Source organism: Pseudorca crassidens, chromosome 16 (genome assembly GCF_039906515.1).
Source record: "Pseudorca crassidens isolate mPseCra1 chromosome 16, mPseCra1.hap1, whole genome shotgun sequence".
Lineage (NCBI taxonomy): Eukaryota > Metazoa > Chordata > Mammalia > Artiodactyla > Delphinidae > Pseudorca > Pseudorca crassidens.
In genome coordinates this window covers 14,551,531-14,572,099 of record NC_090311.1, presented here as the reverse complement: position 1 = coordinate 14,572,099, position 20,569 = coordinate 14,551,531, and the positions used below count along the sequence as shown (strand labels likewise).

The following is a 20,569-nucleotide window of genomic DNA, read 5'->3' as shown; positions in this document are numbered from 1 at the left end:
GACAAGACAATCCCAGAGCTAAGAAGGGGGAGTTCAGGGGAGGGCTGGATGGATGAACTTTCTACTCTGGGATTAGCATCCTCTTCAGATCGCCTGGCTCCTTAGAGACTTCTCTGTCTTCAAAAAGCCAGGGTTACGTGCAGGATGGGCATCTGACAGAACAAGAATGAATTTGGGTAGGACTAAATTTAGAATGATTACGATGAAGAATTGATGGGAAGGGACTCCGTTAAATACTTGGGCAACAAGAAACAAGGGTGGGGACCGGGGTTATCAATAATCGATATGCGAGAGAAGGGAATCCGCCAATGTCTTAAGATAATGACCCTTGGGAAATGAAAGTGTCCCACTGAATACATCCCAGGATGGAGGCGGTGGCAAAACCCACAGATTTAAGGCCTCTGCAGTGAGAATATATTTCAGAGGTACAGTCGTCTTGAAGAATTCTAGACGACAGAATTCAAATAAATGGTCACTTGAGAATAAAAGCTGTGTCAAAGTCAAGAGGTATCAGATCTACACACGAGATGCTTATCTCAGGGATGAGCGAAAAACATAGCTTGTAAGGATATCTAACCAAATTCCCAGCTGCTTTGCTGTTTTAGAATTTCTGAAAAGAACTCCTTCCTCTGCCCTCCAGATATTAGCTCTGGCATGCTTCTTACAAAGGCGCTGGTGTCTAATTCAAGGAACTCTGGGTGTTTTGTTGGGACAGGTTTTCTGTTTGGACCAGACTGCATGCTCCATTCACCAAGGGCACGTGGTCTCTTGCGGAACCTTGATTTTGCTTCATCTCTTCAAACTCCCCGAACTCAGTGCAGACAGGCACTTTGGCCAACATCATGTTCAGGCCATTGGTAACTGACTCTTGTGTGTTGTCATTGCTTTTCGGTCTTTCTTGAAACGATGGGTCTGACATGGTCTCATTTGTTTTATCAAAGAGCAGAAGCAAGAAAGATCGCGGGGGTATGAATCCAAGAGCTCAAGAACAGCTTGAAAGAGAATGAGAAAATGTGCATTCATTTAAGCAGGTCATTTTCTGGCCCGCAGTTTATTGACTCAAATAAGTCGTGCATTCCTGACGACATGAATGAAAACTTATTTTCCAAAAGACAGCTCCTCCGAGGCCACTGTTTTGTAAATAATAACAACAGAAATACATTTTTGCTGGATTCTAAGAACAGAATTTGCTAATTATATAAACTCTCACTGCTCTTACATGTCTTTTCCCAAGCACTTAACACTGATTTAGAAATGCTTCCTCTCTCCCACTTTCCTAGCTCAGCAGATGGAGTGTTTGGGAGTGTCTGATTCAGAGTACAAAGAGGCAGGTGGGAAATGGGGATGCAGCTGGAGACAACCCATCCTCGGAGCATGTGCAAGATAGAAACAATCTTAACATAGACTAGATCAAAGGCCACAGTGGCTCTGGAGGAGCCCTGTCCTATATTTGTTTTCCTTGAAGAAGTAGCTTCTAAAACATTTTTTACTACAGAATAAAGAATCGTTTAAAAAAAAATTTTTTTAATGGAAAACCACACTCCTTTCACACTTTGCATACAGTTTGCTATACTTAATGAAAAATAATCTATGTCATTCTCAACTTACACTTTTTTTTACTAGAGGCTTGAAAAAAACCAGATATGGAAAAATATATTCAGGTGGCATTCTGAATTCCCCCTCTTTACTGTGCCCTTCTTCCTTCGTGTACTCTATTTAAAAAGATACTCAAACACCTCTCGCTCAAATACATTCAACATCAAGGGGACTGAAAATGTGCTTCTAATCGGTTTGGCAATCTTGCCTTTTTTTCTCTGAAATGAGTAGAGCATAGCCAGACTTGAGTTGGGAGCCACGGTCTCCATGGATGTAAGTTACTGTTTTTGTTTGCCAAAATCAACTACAATGAGAGGCCTTCTCCAACAGGCCCACACCTCAGCAGACAGCCCTTGTATTTTGGTGACACTTTCCATGCAGGGCCTGCAGGACCGGAAGTAGTGAACCATTTTTTGCTTTTAGCACTGCCAGAGGAAGCTGGATAGGTAAAAGGTTTTGCCTGCTCCAGTACTGGGGCAAATGATGGTGTTTCTGGGGCACCGTGTTAAACTGAGATCACCCCGAATGGCAGAAACACTTGCTTGGCATGATTTTATAAGAATCTCTCTAACAAGTTGTCATGGAACATCCTTCCCTCTGTTTACTTAAGCAGTAATTTATTTTCAAATTGACGATTTGGTCACTCTCCTATGCTTCTATCTCTGAAGAAAAATGAGATCTGTGTTGGTGAAAAGATGAGGCTTTTCACAATTTAATTTATGTGCTGCACATCCATGGTTCTTCACCGAAAGCCACTCTTGTTAGCTCTGATAACTCCTATTTCCTCTTTGGTCATCTGAAGCTAATTAGAGCTGCTGTTTATTACAGAAGTAATCAATAGCTTTCTACAGTAGATTACATAGAATCAGACCTCTATGCAATTAGTCCAATGTAGATACATAGAGATACCTTAATTAAAACAAAATATGCTCTGTAAGAGATATGCTTTCACAGATGACTGGAATTCCAAGTATTTCGACATGTTTAATGTGTTTATTCAAAGGAAGAGTCTTTAGGAAACCTTTCACTAATTGAATTTGTTTGATGAGTTCCCCTTGAAAACATTTTGAAGTGAAAAAACTCGGTACTTAGTATATACATTTATGTTTATTAACATTTGGATATAAATGTACTTCAAACACCAATAGAGCTAAAAGGCTATGCCTTCATCTTGGGTTTAATAGATTTCCCACCCTAGTAATCTGATTAATTCTTACAAGGCAAACATCCGTGGGCAAAGGGAATCAGGATGAAATGTGCACTGTGGGTCTCCCCCCTCCACCCCTCTATTGATATGGGAAGAAAGCGAACGCTTCCAATACTCTATTGGGTGGAATCTCCTCGCCTCTATTCAGTTTCAAAGAAACATGGCTACTAGCACTCGATCCTTGTAGATTTCGAATCTCACCATTTCAACCAGACTTCAAAAGTGCACTTTTGAGTCTATTCGTTTAAGGAAAAGAACAATAGAAGAGGACGTGCAGCAACAAGCCAAATGCCTTATATCCAGAGTCCTGTTCTGTTCTGTGTCTCTGTGCCAATCAACTCAGCTCCACAGACCTTATTCGTGACCCTCTGGATCCACAAACCTTTTTTCTTTTTTGCAGAATCAGTCACAGTCTGTCATGGAGGACACAGAACACGGTGCAAGCAGACTCCCCACGACCTTCAGACCCAACTGCTCTACGCAGCGGCCAAGCCGTGACAGATGGGAGTCAAGACAATCCTTAGGAAAAGAACTGAGTACCCTGGCATGGATCTGCTTCCGAAGAAAGGGCAGCAAGTCCCAACCCCCGTCCCAGTCAAGTAACATGAACACCAAGGTACTGGTCTGTGTCAACTGGCAAGGGTGCCCCTGGACAATGTAGAACATTTACGAGTGGCTGCTGGTTTCCTCACAGGTATGCACGCTTGCGTTTCAGGAAATGATAAAAGACAACGCTTGGCTGCTCTGTGTCCTCCTGCCTGTCCACAATCACGTGATGCAGAGCCCGCTTTTGAAGAGCTGTCTTTGTGAACATTGGAGTTAACGCTACTTATGAGAGGAAAACAAGCTCCGTGTATTTTGTATTAAACCACCAGTAAAAAAAATGAAGACAATGTCATTGCTTTCAAAATACAGAAAGCCAGTAGTTGAAATCATTTAGTAGTAAAATTTTTTTCTACATATGACCTCATACGTGTAAAGAGTGTTGGAATGATGCTTCAGCTGTATTTGACTCTTGTTAGTTTAAGGGCTTCTCACTCAGGTAAGGCTTAGGAAAATGTCTCAGTGGTCAAGGTTCTGTGAAGTCTCATGCCCACTCTCACTCTGTATTCTGACTAGAAGACAGACACTACACTGGGATGTGACAGGTATTTTTTGTTTTTGTAGGAGAGTGCAGAACTGTTTACAGCGCATAAACTTAGCACGGAAAATACTAGTACATATAGAAAAGTGAACATTGGTACAAGCCTGTTTGCACAAAGTCCATCAAGATTGTCTTGATGAGGATCTTCACTTTGTGACCAAAAAAACCTGGCATCCGTGTACCGCTGCAGTCATGTCATCAGAAATAAAACCTATTACATGAGATATGGAAGATTCTTTAGAAATACTAACTCCTTCTCTAGCTAGTGAAGGCCAGAGTTAAATTGTTAAAATCACCATCCTCATCGTCCTCTTGAAAAACATGGCCCCAGTTTGCTTTACAGCCAAATCAACAAACTGTCCCCTTACAATACAGCATGCCCCAAAGCCTTCTGAGTTTGGAATGTAGCACTGTATCGGGGATCCCATATAAGCCCTAAGGATCACAAGAAGCTTTCTTAGGAAAAAAAAAGAAAAAAGAAAGAAAAAAGTTCCAGTTGGATGAAACTGTTTTAGCAGTGTCTCAACTGAGTTCCTAAAACTGGAATTTCAGATATACAAGAGGACAGGAAACAGATAACTTGGTTTTTGTCTTTTTACATGTCCATATTGTTTTTTAAATGCAGCTACGATGTGTCAGCCAAAGATAAAGATAATAGGGTGGACAGGGCAGTTGCCACCAGGACCAGCAGTGGGCTCAGACTGCAGCTTGGAGAGGCAGCCATTGATTTTGTGGTTATGTGGCTGGAAGCCCCAGCAAGACCATCCTTTTCGTAATCACGCTGTAAGAAAGAATGTTTTCATTATCACCCACTGCACGTGTTCGTTCTATCAAGGCATATTTTAACCGCACTCTTTCTCTCTCACTGCTCACCAAGCTGACCCGAGATTTTACCCTCACTCCCAAGGTCCCCCAGCAACTGTGCAACATGGAGCCATTCTCCTTCTGGGTACCAGTGACCGAGGAGGGATGCCTGCTGTCTCTCTCCATCATGAAGGAGGGCAGGAAGAATCATCTTGGGAAACTTGCCCAAGCAAGTATGAGTTCATGCAGAGATGGGTCACAAATCGCATTGGAGACTGGCAGAGAAGGCAGTAGCCTTTCCCTCCATTGGCTGGTTCAACCATGGACTTCATAGATGAAGGATCTCGCCCTGCTTTTCAGAGAGTCCCGACCAAAGCCCAGGCTCCCAAATTCCCAGTCAGCACAGCTGTCCTTCCCCAGGATTGATTCCTTCATCCCCATCCCTAGCACCTGCTCAATCCCATAATGCCACATCCGCCACAATGAGCTATGATTGTGACAGAATCAACCACCCTCTCACTTGTAGATTGGGGAGTGTAATGTGGCCCGCCTTGGCTACTTCTGGGCTGCTGTGGAGGTCAAAGGACATCTGGTAAGGAGCGAGAGTCGTTATGTATCTTCTCTGTGCCAGATGAATTCATATGACTGTGACCACAGAGATTATCATGGTACTGGGACAATGGTATTTGTGCTGGTCCAGTTCTGAGATTAGGATCCTGGGGTCCACACTTGGTTCTCACTTTGGGCACTAGGATCTGAAGACTGCACCTGGCTCAAACGGCAGAGGGACATTGAGGGTGACTTAGATTTTTTCTGGACCTGAAACCTTGTTGTCTTTGAGCCCTTCACATCATATCCTGTTCCAGGGTCCCAAAGGCTCTGTTTCTATAAATGCAGGGAGACTCAGAAAGAAACAACTTACATCAGAAAGACAGAGGTGTGGACTTCCCGACATATTGGATTTCAGCTTCTGTGCCTGGAAAGAGACAAAAACGCACACACACAAAATCACTCATACATACTATGGAAGAGTAATTACTGATGATTAACTGTCTAGGACCGTGCCATTTACAGAAATATGTGAGCCACAACTGTGAGCCCATATATAACTTAAATTTTTCTCCTAACCACGTAAGTGATAACAGGTGAAGAAAATTTTAATCACATTTTCTTTAACTCAGTATATTACCATTTCAACATGTAATCAATATAAAAGATGATTAATGAGATACTTTACATTCTTTTATTTTCATACTAAATCTTCCAAATTTGGTGTGTTTGACATAGTACATCTCAGTTTGTACCCACCTCATTTCAAAGTCACTGCACAGGTTACAAAAGAAAAAATTTTGAAGTCATTTACATTTTGAACTCATTTATAGTTCTGAAAGTTAATGTTTAGGAACTGCCTTCTAGGTAAAAATGGTGCAATAAAAATCCACATTTATTAGTAATATAAAGATAGGTCTTCCTGAAGCTTGTGTGTTTGTTCATTTGTTTATTAGTTGTTCCAGTCCACAAACACTTACCAAGCTATTTTCCAGCGCTGGGCATACGGTGATATGACAAAAACGGATGTGGTCCTGGGCTCATGTGGCTGCCCTCTAGTGGGAAAACCACTCAGTGCTTGGGGGCTAAGGCACAGGGCAGGGACTCTTTCAGACAGGTCCCCTTCAGGAATCGTGAAGGGCATTACGGACCCCAGATCCATCCATCTTAAAACTGCTTTAGGTGGTCACAAAGCACCGAGCTGATCTCCCTGTGCTATGTGGCTGCTTCCCACTAGCTATCTATTTTACGTTTGGTAGTGTATATATGTCCATGCCACTCTCTCACTTTGTCCCAGCTTACCCTTCCCCCTCCCCGTACCCTCAAGTCCATTCTCTAGTAGGTCTGTGTCTTTATTCCCGTCTTGCCCCTAGGTTCTTCATGACCTTTTTTTTTTTTAAGAATCCATATATATGTGTTAGCATACGGTATTTGGTTTTCTCTTTCTGACTTACTTCACTCTGTAGGACAGACTCTAGGTCCATCCACCTCACTACAAATAACTCAATTTTGTTTCTTTTTATGGCTGAGTAATACTCCATTGTATGTATGTGCCACATCTTCTTTATCCATTCATCTGTTGATGGACACTTAGGTTGCTTCCATGTCTTGGCTATTGTAAATAGAGCTGCAATGAACATTTTGGTACATGACTCTTTTTGAATTATGGTTTTCTCAGGATATATGCCCAGTAGTGGGATTGCTGGGTCATATGGTAGTTCTATTTTTAATTTTTTAAGGAACCTCCATACTGTTCACCTAAAGGGGTGGGATAGGGAGGGTGGGAGGGAGGGAGACGCAAGAGGGAAGAGATATGGGGACATATGTATATGTATAACTGTTTCACTTTGTTATAAAGCAGAAACTAACACACCATTGTAAAGCAATTATACTCCAATAAAGATGTTTTAAAAAAATACATGTACGTTACCTATGCAATACAAATAAATACATATTTTATTGAAAACTGCTTTAGGGCAGTTACAAGTTCCTGAGCTGTGAGGGCTTTAAGCCCCCTATTTCCTCACAAATGAAGCAAGTTTCCACTGGGTTTCTACCTGAGAACTGAGGTGGAGGGAAGGTTCCATTGCTCAAACAATTACAATAAAAACTGCTAACCCAGTGCAGCTCTCTTGTTTTGTAAAGGAAAACAAATTAGAGTGCAGAGAAGTTAAGTGACTTATCCAAGGGCACACAGTAAACTACTTTAGAGTCAAGATTTAGATAAGTCTCTGAAACTCCTGAATGGAACTGTGCTCTTTCCTGCTTTACAGTTTCTCCCAGGCAACCCTGGCATGCTTGGGTCTTCATGCTCCCCCTGTCCCCAAAAGCCACACAAAGAATCCCTCCCATAGCCCCCTCCCCCTGAAACTAGGAGCCCTTTGGCGTCGAAAGACCAAGAACTCATTTGTCGACAGGATGACCCTGGTTAAGCAAAACACCTGAATCTAGGAGTATCTGGGCAACCAGCTCTGTGGGAATGCCCTGGCAGGCTGCCTACTGCGGGACAACGTTTGCAACTTGTTGAAGACGTGCTAGCCTGAAATGATAGCATGTTCACCCAAGGAGTAATTTATTGACCATAATGCTACGTGGGAAGTGTCATAACCTTTACCTCTATTTGCATATGCCCGCTGTGAATATGAAATAGAAACCTTTAAACAGGCGTCAAGAAAAAGACACTGTGAAGCATTCCTGGGCTATTCAAAGGTCACTAAATGTTATGTATAAGAAGATCAGAGGGCAAATCAGAAGAGGAATTGAGCCTTACTCAAAGGCCTACTTTTAATCCATATTAATAGCAAATCTGGTCCGTTGCATTGTAACCTGTAGAGAATAATATGTAGAACTTTGCACGTTTTATTTCTGTTCAAGGTTGGAATTGTGCCAGACACCAAAATGGCCCTAAAACATCACATTCTGTCTTTTCTAGGCGGTAATCTACAAAAGACAACCCTCATTAAGGGCTTTTGCATAACTAAGAAGTTCACTAAAACGTGCAGAGAAGGCAGCCTGACTTCTAGTCTGGGCCACATTATTTCTTCAAGTTGTTTCTGTTCTGTGCTGTGGTCACAGCTAAGCTCCACCTCAGCGTCCTAGACTGCAGTGCCCTCTAAGAGACCCAAGGGCTGATAGGCCTCCTCCGCTTTTGTTCTATTGATTAGCACCAGCATGCAGTGTATCACTCATCATCTATAGCATCTGAGAGACTCACTAGCTACACTCAGTCACTTCAGGGACCTGTTAATGTACTAGTAAAATGCCCATCTATTACACGATTGTAAAGGGGGCTTCCACCAATGGACTAGAAAAGGTCTCTATCTTAACCAATTTTCTTAAGTGGACTCTACCTCAACATAGGTAGATTCTGGTCCTCAGTGGTCACTGAGAGCTCGACTTTGTACAGGATTAGAGTCATACAACCGGGTAGACATGCTCTTGCCTCCCATCTGAGAATGGCTGGGATGACTGTTTGATCACACAAGAAAATACATTGAGACCAGCTCCAAGTCTGTGAAGGCTCTGGGATCTTCTTCCCCCAAAGCAGGCATCTTGTTGGCCTGTATCTAAAGCAAATAATCAACCTCTGGCTTTGTCTCCCTGTATCTCCACTGGCTTTACTTAAGGTGGAGGCAGCAGCTCCAAGCTCATCTGGCCTTGAGAACCATTCTGGTGGGCAGAACAGGACGAACCGCTGAGTGAAAATAACCGTGCGCCACCAGGCCTCTGCAAAGGCTCTGAGAAAATGCCTTCTCTCCTGTCAAACCATTTCCTAACCCAGCAGAAGCACCTAGCGCTCCAGAGGCTTAGCCGTCCACGCACACTGGCCTCAGAAGCTTCTGCCTACAGAGCGTATTAACACTGCTTCCCATCGAGAGGTCTGGGGGGCCGGGAAACCCCCCAGAACTGCAGAGGCAAAGAAGAGCAGCCCTCTAGTTCCGCCAGAACTTTGCATGAACCACACTAACACCTGTGAGTGTGATTAGAAGGCAAAGAACAGATGTTAGTGGTTGTTGGAATAGCAGGCAGCACCTGGGTAAAAGAATCGACGGGTTGCACATAGACATGAGATCTTTTAAAATCCTACACCAAACCTGGGGTATATATTACAAAATGAGGGCCAGCGGGTCTGCTGCTTGGACTGAGTGGCGTCAACTGGGCGTCCAGTGACTCTTAAGGGTTCGTAAGCTGGAGGGGCAGAGCCTGGGGATTCAGACCTACGTATGTCTAGCTGGCGGCATGCTTATAAGTCCTGTATTCAGTCTGAACCCCTCGGGTGACCACCGAGGGTCAGAAATCTACCTATGCAGATCCAAAGTCCACTTAGGAAAATCTGGCTCTTAAAGCCCCTTGTAGAAGCCTGAACAACCTGCTGTTTCCACATTTTAAAGGCTTTTATCCTGAGCCTTTTTTAAAACATCAAGCTATCGCTGTCTTGCTAGTCAGGCCTGATAAACGCAAGAAGATAAAATTATAGGGCATCTCTCACCTTCAACTACTGCAAAGAGTATTTACATATTTTAAACATTGCCTCCGTTGATGAAAATTGGGACTGTCCCAGGAAGATTAAAGAAACAAAAAGGAAACCAAAACTTCTGAGATCTTGCAAGGTATAAGGCAAGTTAGAAACTGGAAGAGCACCATTGCCGAGCCCTAAACGGGTAAAACCAGGGGTGTAATAATGGAACAAGTCCTGTCTGCAAGCTCGACAGCCCTGCTCATTAAGAGGATAGGCAGGGGCCCAACACAGAGCCTGGCCAGCCCAGACCTATCTAGGCACCAAACCTTACAGTTTGTGGCTTTAAAATATCGTATCTCTTAAAAAGGAGACAGGGATAAAGAAGAAGAGAAGAGAATGGATTTCAATTTTTCTAAAAGTCAATTTTAACCATTGTTACAGCATGTTGAAAAACGAATTATTTAATCCCTTTTATGAAAGCGGGTTTCGTAACAGCTCACTCATAGTTATGCGGTTATGGGAGAAGCTGCCTGACTCGGAGTTGGGGGAAACAACACCACCAAAACACAGTACCACAGGGTTTTCACCTGGAGAAGCTGAAGAGGATGCTGGAGACACCATCCACAAACCAGTAGCTTTGCTGTCGTTCTGGAAAACCAGGGAACTTGTTCTTTAGGCTCTCCATAAGCCTTGTCCCTGCAGCAGTCTCATAAAACTGTCGCTGGCAGTAATCCCACGTCCAGGAATGTCGCATAATAGAATTTCCATGGCACTGTAATTGTGGCCAGACCTCCCCAGGCCCTGGCACTAAAGGGTTAATAAATGCATTGGATGCCGTTAACCTCTGTTACTCCCTTGCTTTTTACCCCTGTGATTAGCATTTGGGAAGCCTGCCTGGTGCCCACTGCTCTCCGGTACAGAATGCCCAGGCACACAGACAGTTCATAGCTCTCAGTCAAGCCAGCTCATTGGGCACCGTGTACACAACACGTTCTGCCCGCGGTGGGTTCTCCCCGAGCCTCGGGTCAGATCAGGCTTTGGAGCTGCACACTTGCTCTGCTTATGGAATTGGAGACTTAATAGCATACCCACTTGCAGTCTGGCCTTTGCTGCCCCAGGACTCCATTTCTGTAGAGAAGCCAATGTTTAATCTTGGGTTTTTAGGCAGCTGTCAGCCAGCAGGGCATGGAACATTTCTCTACTCTCCTCCATGTATAAGAAAAGCCAGTTTCTGCTCTACCTCCAGAAAATAAAACCAGAGGAAGTTGCTCAATCCAATAGCAACAGATTGTCCAGGCCGCAGCCAAATGGTCATAATTAATGATGCTTCTGCTTCTCTTCTCCCTTGCTTTACTGATTAGGGAGATTTGCTATATTAAGAACCTGTTTGCTTAATGACAGAATACAAGCAATAAACAGAAATACACAGACTGTAAAACGCCATCAACGTTGCTCTCCAGTACTAAGTACCGAGCTGCATCTATCACCCTTGTCAATATCAGCTTATCAGCATACCAGCCTCTTCTGCAGCATAAATTGGACCTTTGCTAGGGAAAACCATTGCATGAGTTCTTTCCAAAATAGTCCAGAACTCAAAGCCATTTCTCCGTTTAAATCTACGCATCTTACATTTTCTTGTAAGGCAAAACATAAGAAGGCTGTCTACCTAATTTGAAGGGTAACTTATTACGTTCTCATTTTTCACTTTGCATTTTAATCAAATGGATTCACCAGATTATAGACTTTTATGAGTAGAACTTACTACATAACAATCCTGTTGTGCCCTAGACACATATTTGCCCAAATTAATTTCTACGCACACAAAAAAGACAGAAAAAAGAAGTTGCCTGCTTAGTGAATCCAAGCTAAGGAACGGTCATATGCTCAGTGCGCTGTAGTCTTATACTCTTTTCAGCTTTTTGGATTTCGCCTGTTGGATTTGGGAGAGCCACGGGAGGTTTTATTTCTGGTCTGGTCACAAGCAATTGGCCAGTCTTTCTAAAATCCTTGTCACTGTCTATTTTGAAACTCACCTTCCCGGTGAGTTCTGCTTTTCCTATGAACTTGGTAGCAACCACTGGTCTGAATAATGTGTAGTCAAGTCAGTGCTTAAAACAAGTGGACACATAAATAAGGTCTACTCTGAGCCGCTGGGCGTGGGCGTTTGTCTCTCAGAGCCTGTGTTCAGCTCTGTTTCCTCTGAGCCGATTTCTGCCAGCCCCATGGGCTCTGGCACAGGCTGGGGAGGGGCTGAGGGGCTATGAGGAGGGACAGAGTGAGATGTGGGTGGTGATAATTCTTGGGCAGCTTTCCTACCATGTCTCATCTACCTTCTCCCACCAAGACACTGTGTCTACATATTACCTGAACCTCAGCCCAAAGGCTTTCATTACGTTAAGCTCTAAGAAGACCTTGCAAAGATGTTTCACCCTGTACAGGTTTAGGAAGGCCCACTGGGTACCAAGTTTACTTAGTCTGGCAAGCTCTGGGCAGGTCGAGCCTGGTCATAAAAAGGGGTGGGGAGAGGACTGGAGGCCTGAAGTCACGCTTCCTTAGCCCAAGGAAGCACAGGCTCAGATCCCAGATGTGCTGTTTAGACAAGGCCCCCATGAAGTGAGGCCAGATTGCGTGTGTGTGTGTGTGTGTGTGTGTGTGTGTGTGTGTGTGTGTGTGTGTGTGTGTGTGTGTGTGTGTTGGTCGTAGCCTTAAAGGTGATATGGTTTCCTGTCTTAGGGCCAAGCCTAGAGTAGAAACTCTTTTACCTGACGGCACTGGGGGCTGGGGGCTGGGCCCTTAGGTCATTGGTCAATTGAGAAATGACGTTAAGGAGCAAAATCATTAAATCACTTAAAAATTACACATTTGTATCTAATTTTTTAATTTAGAAGCTTTTTTTTTTTTTTTTTTGCGGTACGCGGGTCTCTCACTGTTGTGGCCTCTCCCGCTGCGAAGCACAGGCTCCGGACGCGCAGGCTCAGTGGCCATGGCTCACGGGCCCAGCTGCTCCGCGGCATGTGGGATCCTCCCGGACCGGGGCACGAACCGGCGTCCCCTGCATCGGCAGGCGGACTCTCAACCACTGCACCACCAGGGAAGCCCCAAGAAGCTTCTTTTTTTAATTATTGTGGTAAGAATACTTAACATGAGGTCTACCCTCTTAAATTTTGAAGTGTACAACACAGCACTATTATCTACAGGCACAATGTTGTACAGCAGACCCAGCACTTACTCATCTTGCATAACTGAACCTACATACCTGTTGAACAGCAACTCCTCGTGTCCTCCTCCCCCAGCCCCTGGAAACCAAAATTCTGTTCTTTGCTTCCACGAGTTTGACTATTTTAAATACCTCATATGAATGGAATCATGCAGTGTTTGTCCTTGTGACTGGATTACTTCACTAAACATAATGTCCTCCAGAGTCATTCATGTTGTTGCATATTACAGGATTTTCTCCTTTTCAAGGTGAATGATATTCCATTGTATGTATTGTATCAAACATTTTAATTTAGAATTTGAATGTCATTCACTGATTTTTGGATACATGATCAAGGCCACTTTCTTAAAAAGGTTTTTTAAAGAAAGAGTTTGCTGACTGGAATTCCCTGGCTTACGTTCTGCACAAGCTACGCCTATCATTTACAATCTACAATTTCCAGTTTTCGTTTCATTAAAACAGGAGTGGCATTTGTTTGACACCCACCGAGGGATCTCAGTGCAGAATCTTTCTACATTTTTACAATTTTTCTCAGTCTTTTAGAATTGTCTGGGCCACACCTAATCAAAGGCATTTTTTTAAAGGCATTTGAACTTTTCTAATGTATTCAACCTAGTTTTCATTGAAACAACTTTCTTTCTTTTGTGCTCCTATGTCAATCATTCATGTAATATTTAATTAAATTATGTAAGCAAAATACCAAATACAGCAGCACCCAAAGGTTTCAGAACAAATGCTCCTGAATCTTTTAAACCTGTGCCTCCACTGGAGAGAGCAAGGGGCCCAGGTAAGCAGAAGGAGAGAATGCCCACTAGCTTGGGGCATTCAGCCTGCCTTGGGCATTGGATGTTTACAGGAGAATGGCAGAGAGGTTGGCTTCTGTGGTGAGTTGGTGAAATGAGGGTCAGTTAAGAGAGCTTCTACTGTGATTTAGAACTTGCTCTTGGTACCAGATTGACTGATAAGGTATGCTAAAAAGACCACAGGTTAGGAAGGTCCTGGTCCTAGCTTTTCAACCATCACCTCCAATGACAATAACCCCCGCCCTACTACGGCCTACCTCACGAGTTGTTGTGTGAATCAAACGTGATACTCGGGGTGGAAATCCTTTTAAAATCCAAGTTGCTGTTGATGATCTCTTAGCCTCTCTGCGGTCCCTATACTGGATGTTCTTGGATTCAAGCAGGGGTGTGAAAAATACAAAAGATTAAGCTAATTTGGCTTGTGATAATGTGATACTGAATAGAACTGGCTCATGATCTTCTTTCCTCGGATTTAAAAATGAATGCAATGAAAGAGATACAGTCCTGTAAGATATATCAACGGTCCTCCATTAGCTAAGCAGTCCCTCGGGCTTGCCTGTCAGTCTCCCGCACACCATAAAAGGATGTCTGCAGCCCTGCGCTTGTAATTTAACACTAATGGCAGGATGGCAAGCAGCGCTGTGCGCAGACACTGTCTACAGCAGGGAGCTTACCAGGGCGCTTGGGCTGGCCTTTCTTCCCTCCCTTTACTCCACAGGATCATCTTACATCTATTTTGCTTTTCCCCAAGTTGGGGCGAACACAGGTTGCCAACTACATTAGAGAACTGTGTGTTTTTGTTCATGGTTAACTTGCTTGATTAGTAAACTATTCAGACAAGAAGCAATTACGAGCTGCATTTTAGAAAATTATGCCCAATTAACAATAAGATTATGCCAAACACTGTGTGAAAGATGTTTTAGTTTGGGGTGGGGGAGGGGTTTTGTAGAGCAAGCACCCAGTGACCACGGTGTAACGGTAACTAGGCGGATGGCCCTAAAAGGAAACATTTGTTTTCTCAAAATGTGCATTTGGAAACGCAAGTGTGCAGAGGGCAGCAGGAAAGATTCATCGTGGTCCCTGACGAGAAGTGCATGAAGCCAATCTCATCAGACACGTGCCCTCATCACCATCAGATAATATTTATTAAGCCTCTCATTCTCTTGTGCGTTTATGTGCAGCTGAGAGCAGCCCTGTAATGGCTCTGTGACTTATGGTGGTAACTAAGGTTTGATAGAAAATGCCAGGTCTGGAGACAGCACGGACCCAGGGCTTTTGTTCACTCTCTGGGTGGGAAGACGGAGCACTGGTGGTGCTGCAAGAAACAAGGGGAAAGCAAAAAATTTAAAAACTTCAAAAAAATGTACTTTTAGTAGACAGAGAAAAATATTGAAGAAAATAGAGGAAAACCAAATAGACTAATAGTGATAATGACTGTGACGATTACTCTTAAGAAAAGCCTCCATTGGTAATGATCCCATCCGCATTTTACTGCATACTCCCCAAGGACTCATATGACTTTCGGAGGGGGGCTACTCCCCTTTTGTACAGATCAGGAAGCAGAGGTTTCAGAGAGGTCGGGACCTGCCCAAGCTTCCACAGCCCCGAGTGGCTGCGCTGAGATTTGAATCTCTTTGACTTCAGCCTCTTCGACTCTAAAGCCCACGCATACTGGCTCTGCCAGACACGGTACCATTATCTCTCGTAATCCTTAGATCAACCCTTAGCATAATAAGGGTGCTAAGCCCGGGGTCACACAGCCAGCATGCACAGAGCCAGCGCGGCAGCCTAGAATCAACCCAAGGAGTCAGAGGTCAGGCCAGCGCTGGTGATTTTCACTCCCCCGACAGCCTCCACAGAGGAGCACCCCGCATGTCATATCTGAGGTCCCTGCAGCCCTCAGGGTGGCAGGGGACAGCCACCCTGGGGGAAATTCCCACAACGTCTCCTCAGTGCCCCCCATCCTGCGTTTCCTCTCCAGCCTTGTCCACGACGTGACTCCTCTTGGGCCTTGAATCTGAGGAGCACACGGGAGGGGAGCCCTTCACTGAACCTCACCCCCAAGAGAACCAGAGCCATTTTCCTCCCACAATTGTGCTCCACGGCTCAAGCGCACGGCAGAGTCTATTATGCAGGGAAGCACGGTTGGTTAGAAGTCCTAAGGATAAAAGGTCAGTAGGGGATACAAGAAATTGGATTTATTTATAGTATGTGATCTAAGTGTGCTCAGAGGTATTCTCGTAGGTTGCCCAGAACGAGAGCATGTTTATAGCCAAGATGGTGCAGACGTCCTATTCCTGTTTATTAAGCATGTTTATTATGCAGCAATTGGGTTACACAATTGTCCGACTGCTGAATTACTATCCTTCTGATGGGCCAGCCTCACTACCCTCTGGACCACAGGGACGGGTGGCCTAATGGCTTTTCCCGAAATGCACTGAGGGGGCCTGGTCTTCCCGTCCCTATCCTTAAGTGGTTATTCTCACTTTTTGAGAAAAGTAGAAGAAAAAAAAAAAAGTTTAGGAGAAGACATCAAAAAAGGGTGACAATAAAAATTGTTTCAACCACAGGGTCCACACCCTATACAGCACCCAAGTTCATTTTCCAGATGAATTTTGGGATAAAAGTCACCAAATTGTCCCTCAGTGCTCAGGCTCCTTCTGTCTCATGGTCAGCAGAGACGAACCAGGAGGATAAAATAATGATAAAAAGTTACTGTGCTGGAGGCTCAGTTACTATGCTGAAGAATTTTAATTTGTTTAATTATCACAACCCTCCCAGGTGGCTGTGCTCATTATTCCCACATTACAGACAACAAACCCAAGGATTAAGGAGATGCGACTACTCTCCATTGTAGACCACAGGAAGGCTTGATTTTATTGTAGAGAGAAGCCTGGTCCTTCAGTATTTTCCACTCTTAAGCACAACAGCCTTTTTCCTAAAAAAGCAACTTTGAGCAATTACCATGCCACTGTTTGCCTACTGTCTGCACGATCCCTTGTCAAGAATCGGAACAGCAAGGCTTGAGTTACATTACCTGAAAGTGAGCTTGGTTTTGGAGTAAAACAAATGATGGCGCTGCCTTGCGTCTCCAAAGGAACTCAGAATCACTAAGTGCTACCCTCACCCTGATATAACGTAGGGGGTGCCGTGTGCTGGGGCCGGAAACAGCTGAAGCCTGGAGCAAATGCCTGTCCCTGGGCAGCAAGAATACCCTCCAGCTGTGGCCTCATGGCTGAGATGACCGTGACCTGGCAAAAGATACCCAAATGCTGTTGGGATGCACAGCCTTATGTTGTTCTCAAGCAACACCAAACTTCAGCTAGAAATTCTCTGGAGCTGACTAAGACGGGTGAGGCAACTAGAACACTGAGTGGGAGACAGAAAAGGAGGGAAACTCGTGTCATCTCGGGGTGATGCAGGAGAGGGGCTGCAGCCCCTGCCGGTGACCTCTCCCGTGCTTCCTTCTCAGGTGGGCAGCTCAGAGCCAGCCTCCCCGCCACCCGCATCACAGACACAGCTGCATGTAACACAAAGCAGAAATGGACTGTGGGCCCCGAGTCCCTGGACTGCACCTTAAAGAGGAAGGAGCCCAGCCACATGGGACTTCCTCTGACTGTTGCCATTCCTCTGTAACAGAAACAGGGCTCCGAGCCAGGGCCGGCTCGCTCAAGAGTCTCACTGCACCCAAGGATCCTGGGACCGCATCCCCAGGGTATGCTCCACAAGTACCATGGTTACTGTGTTTGTGTACCTGGCTCAGGGCCTCCTATTTATCGACTTTAGTGGTCTGACAATACACCCCGGAAAATCCCAGAAATATAATAACGTGAATTACAATTCCAGTGACAAGATGACACAGTGCCTTCTCCCTGATGCTATCTGCCAACACTTTTATTAAGCGTAATGATAGTGTACAATTATATGATAATGTAGGCCTCCCCATTTTGCCACTTACTTCACAGAATGGTGAAGTAGGGGTTATTTGGAGGCATGGATAAGAGACCTGATTAGAGTTAACAGTTGGGGTTGAAGTGGCGAGATCAAGGGGCCATTTGTAAAATAAAGAACCTTCTTAAGAGAAAACCAATTCACTCCCTGTTCCTACTGAAGCTCTTCTGACCCGGCTGCTGTTCACCCTGTGGGGGCAATAGGCTTATTCCAGCTCTAGGAGATTAGGGATAAAAGAGGAAAAAAGAAAAATTATAACTCAGAGATACTGCACTCTACGTGCTTAATTTGCAGGGCTTTGTGGTTGAGAAAAATAGATGCCGCGATCTGCCTTTGTTGAAAAGGTGACATTTGGGTTCATTAAAGGTGTACAATAGATTTTCATAAAGGCTATTTTTCTAAGTCACTAAATTGGTTTTTAGGAACTTTACACTCTCCTTCATTTGAACAATTATTAAACTATATAATAGAATTGTACAATTGCTAAAATTTTACAGCCGGGTATAAAATGCTGTATTATTAAACTATAATGAAGATGCTCAAGCCCATTACAACTTTTTAAATGAATTATAAAACCCTTTGCTGCTGGTAAAATATCTTAAATTACAGTATTGTGTATTCTAACAATATGTTGAACCAAAGTTTGCTACAATGCAAATATGCCACTCACAAAGAAACCATTACTTGAATTAAGTTTGCAGAAGCCCGAAATCTGATAGCATCTGATTCAGCAAAGCAGACAACACCTGATGTTTGCAGGCTGGGTGAGATAGCTAGTCCCCTGAGGGAAGTGCCTTTCCCCACATTCCTTTGACCACAGAACCAGTCAACAGTCAGAGCCTCTCATATTCAAAGGCTGTACAGGTGACACTTAGCAGGGCCCTGGGGATTGAGGAAATGCTTGTGGTAATAGCAGTCTTCTCCCCTTAAAGTCACCCCATAGGTGAGCTTTTTTAAATGTCAGATGTTTAGTTGCTGAGTACCTGCCACTTACATGTATGTTACGGGCTGTATGGTGTCCCTCAAAAATTCATATGTTGAAGTCCTAACCTTTAGTACCGCAGGGTGTGACCGACTATGGATGGAGACAGGGTCTTTAAAGAGGTGATTAAGTTATAATGAGGTCATTAGGGCGGGCCCTCATCCAATCTGACTGGTATCCTTATACAGAGAGGAAATTTGGACACACAGACACCAGGGTGCACACACACAGAAGAAAGGCCATGTGAGGACACAGCAAGAAGGCAGCCATCTGCAAGCCAAGGAGAGAGGCCTCAGGAGAAACCAGACCTGTTGACACCTTGACCTTGGATTTCCAGCCTCCAAAACTGTGAGAAATACATTTCTGTTGTTTTAGCCACCCAGTCTATGGTACTTTGTTACGGCAGCCCCAGCAAACGAATATGATGTATGACACTGCACTCTGTGATATAGGGTGATATGCATATGTACCTGCCAGGAAGCCGGCCCTCCGAGATGAAATTCCTGTTTTTTGGTACCAGTTATACCCTGCAAGTTTCCATTTCCAATAGGGTTTGAATACACAGCTGAAAATGCCTTTTGGCATCCTGGATTGTACGGCAGCCTTAACAGAGTAATAGCCAATTTTGAGCTCTGAATTCAAGCACTCTCCTGGATGAAGGGCTTTGAAAACACTCTATAAGCAGTTATTTCAAAAAGTGTTTTTACAACAGCCTATTTCCTCCCAGGGCTAACATGGGTGGATTCTGGGCTGTAGCTTCCCTCTGAGCTCATCCGCTGGCACCTGAAGCCAGGAAGATTAAATCCCAGGAGGCCACTGTCAGCCTCTCCATTGCTGCGAGTAGCCGGGCCCATCACACAGGGCCCCAGGGCCACTTGGCAGGCTGGTCCTGAGCTCCGTCAGGAGGCTGCCAGGGGAGCCCAGAAGCAGCCTGGGTGGTGTGCCCTGTGGCTTCGCACTTCTGCTAACGTAAGACCCTCCCACAGCTCATTTCTCCCAGGACTTAAACTCGCTCTAAGCAGGAGAGCATTATGCGAAGGAAATGCTAGGTATAGCCAAGATTTGGAATTTTCTTTATGAAATGAAAACAACAGTGGGTGCTAGAAAACACTGTGGATTACACAGAAATGATGGCAACCTCACAGAAACCATAAACCAAATGCCACAAAAAACATGCTGCACCGAGACCGTTTTCTTCAACAAAAGGCCCGGAAATGGCATCTAGAAGCCACAATCATTTAGATTCAGTGCACGTGCTGAAGGCTCAGTGCTGACCTGTCTGGTCAGCAGTCAATGTCAGCCCCTCCTAAAACTCCCCCATCCTCAAAGTCCATGCATGAGAACCCCAGCTGTGGTTTGGTATAAGCACTTCCATCTACCGTGGTGGTCCAGCAAAAGTCACCTGCAGGGTACTCATCTGGGATGCTGGATGGGGGAAAGCATCACTCAGACAGGGTGAGGGTGGGAGGTCCTAAAGGCCACGGACTCCTGCGGGCCCCTGGATGATGGGAACCTGGTCAAGAGCCTCGGTTAACACCACGTATGAGTCTACCCCGGGGGTCACTCTGAGGGGAGTGCTGCCTTGGGGAAATTAATTTAAGTGTCACCAGTTGGGCATCACGTGGTCACCAGAGCCCCGTTTCATTGTTCGCGCTGGCACGAATTAGGAAAGATTTGGTCCAATGCACCCGTCTACTCTTTGATCTCCTGAAGCCCCTCACCACACAAGGAGAAGGAAACCTGAAAAGACTCTTACATGCCTCCATTTTCCATGTTGGCAGAAAGAAAAGGGGGTTTTTGAGGCAGCCCTCATTTCCCAGGCAGTGGTCTTCAACCAGGGGCGATTTTGTCCTGCAG

General features: G+C 44.7%; 1 protein-coding gene across 4 annotated transcripts in view; it reads right to left on the bottom strand.

The window, feature by feature from the left end:
• Window positions 1-503: 503 nt before the first annotated feature.
• Window positions 504-20,569, bottom strand: part of GFRA1 (GDNF family receptor alpha 1) — a 205,739-nt gene continuing 185,673 nt past the window's right edge. For all 4 annotated transcript variants that reach the window (XM_067709299.1, XM_067709298.1, XM_067709297.1 and 1 more), the window contains 2 exons: window positions 5,674-5,727; window positions 504-4,728 (listed from right to left, as the gene is read on the bottom strand). In XM_067709299.1, coding sequence (XP_067565400.1) covers window positions 4,573-4,728; window positions 5,674-5,727 — 210 coding nt within the window. In that variant the 3' untranslated portion in view covers window positions 504-4,572. The remainder of the gene's footprint in view (window positions 4,729-5,673; window positions 5,728-20,569) is intronic.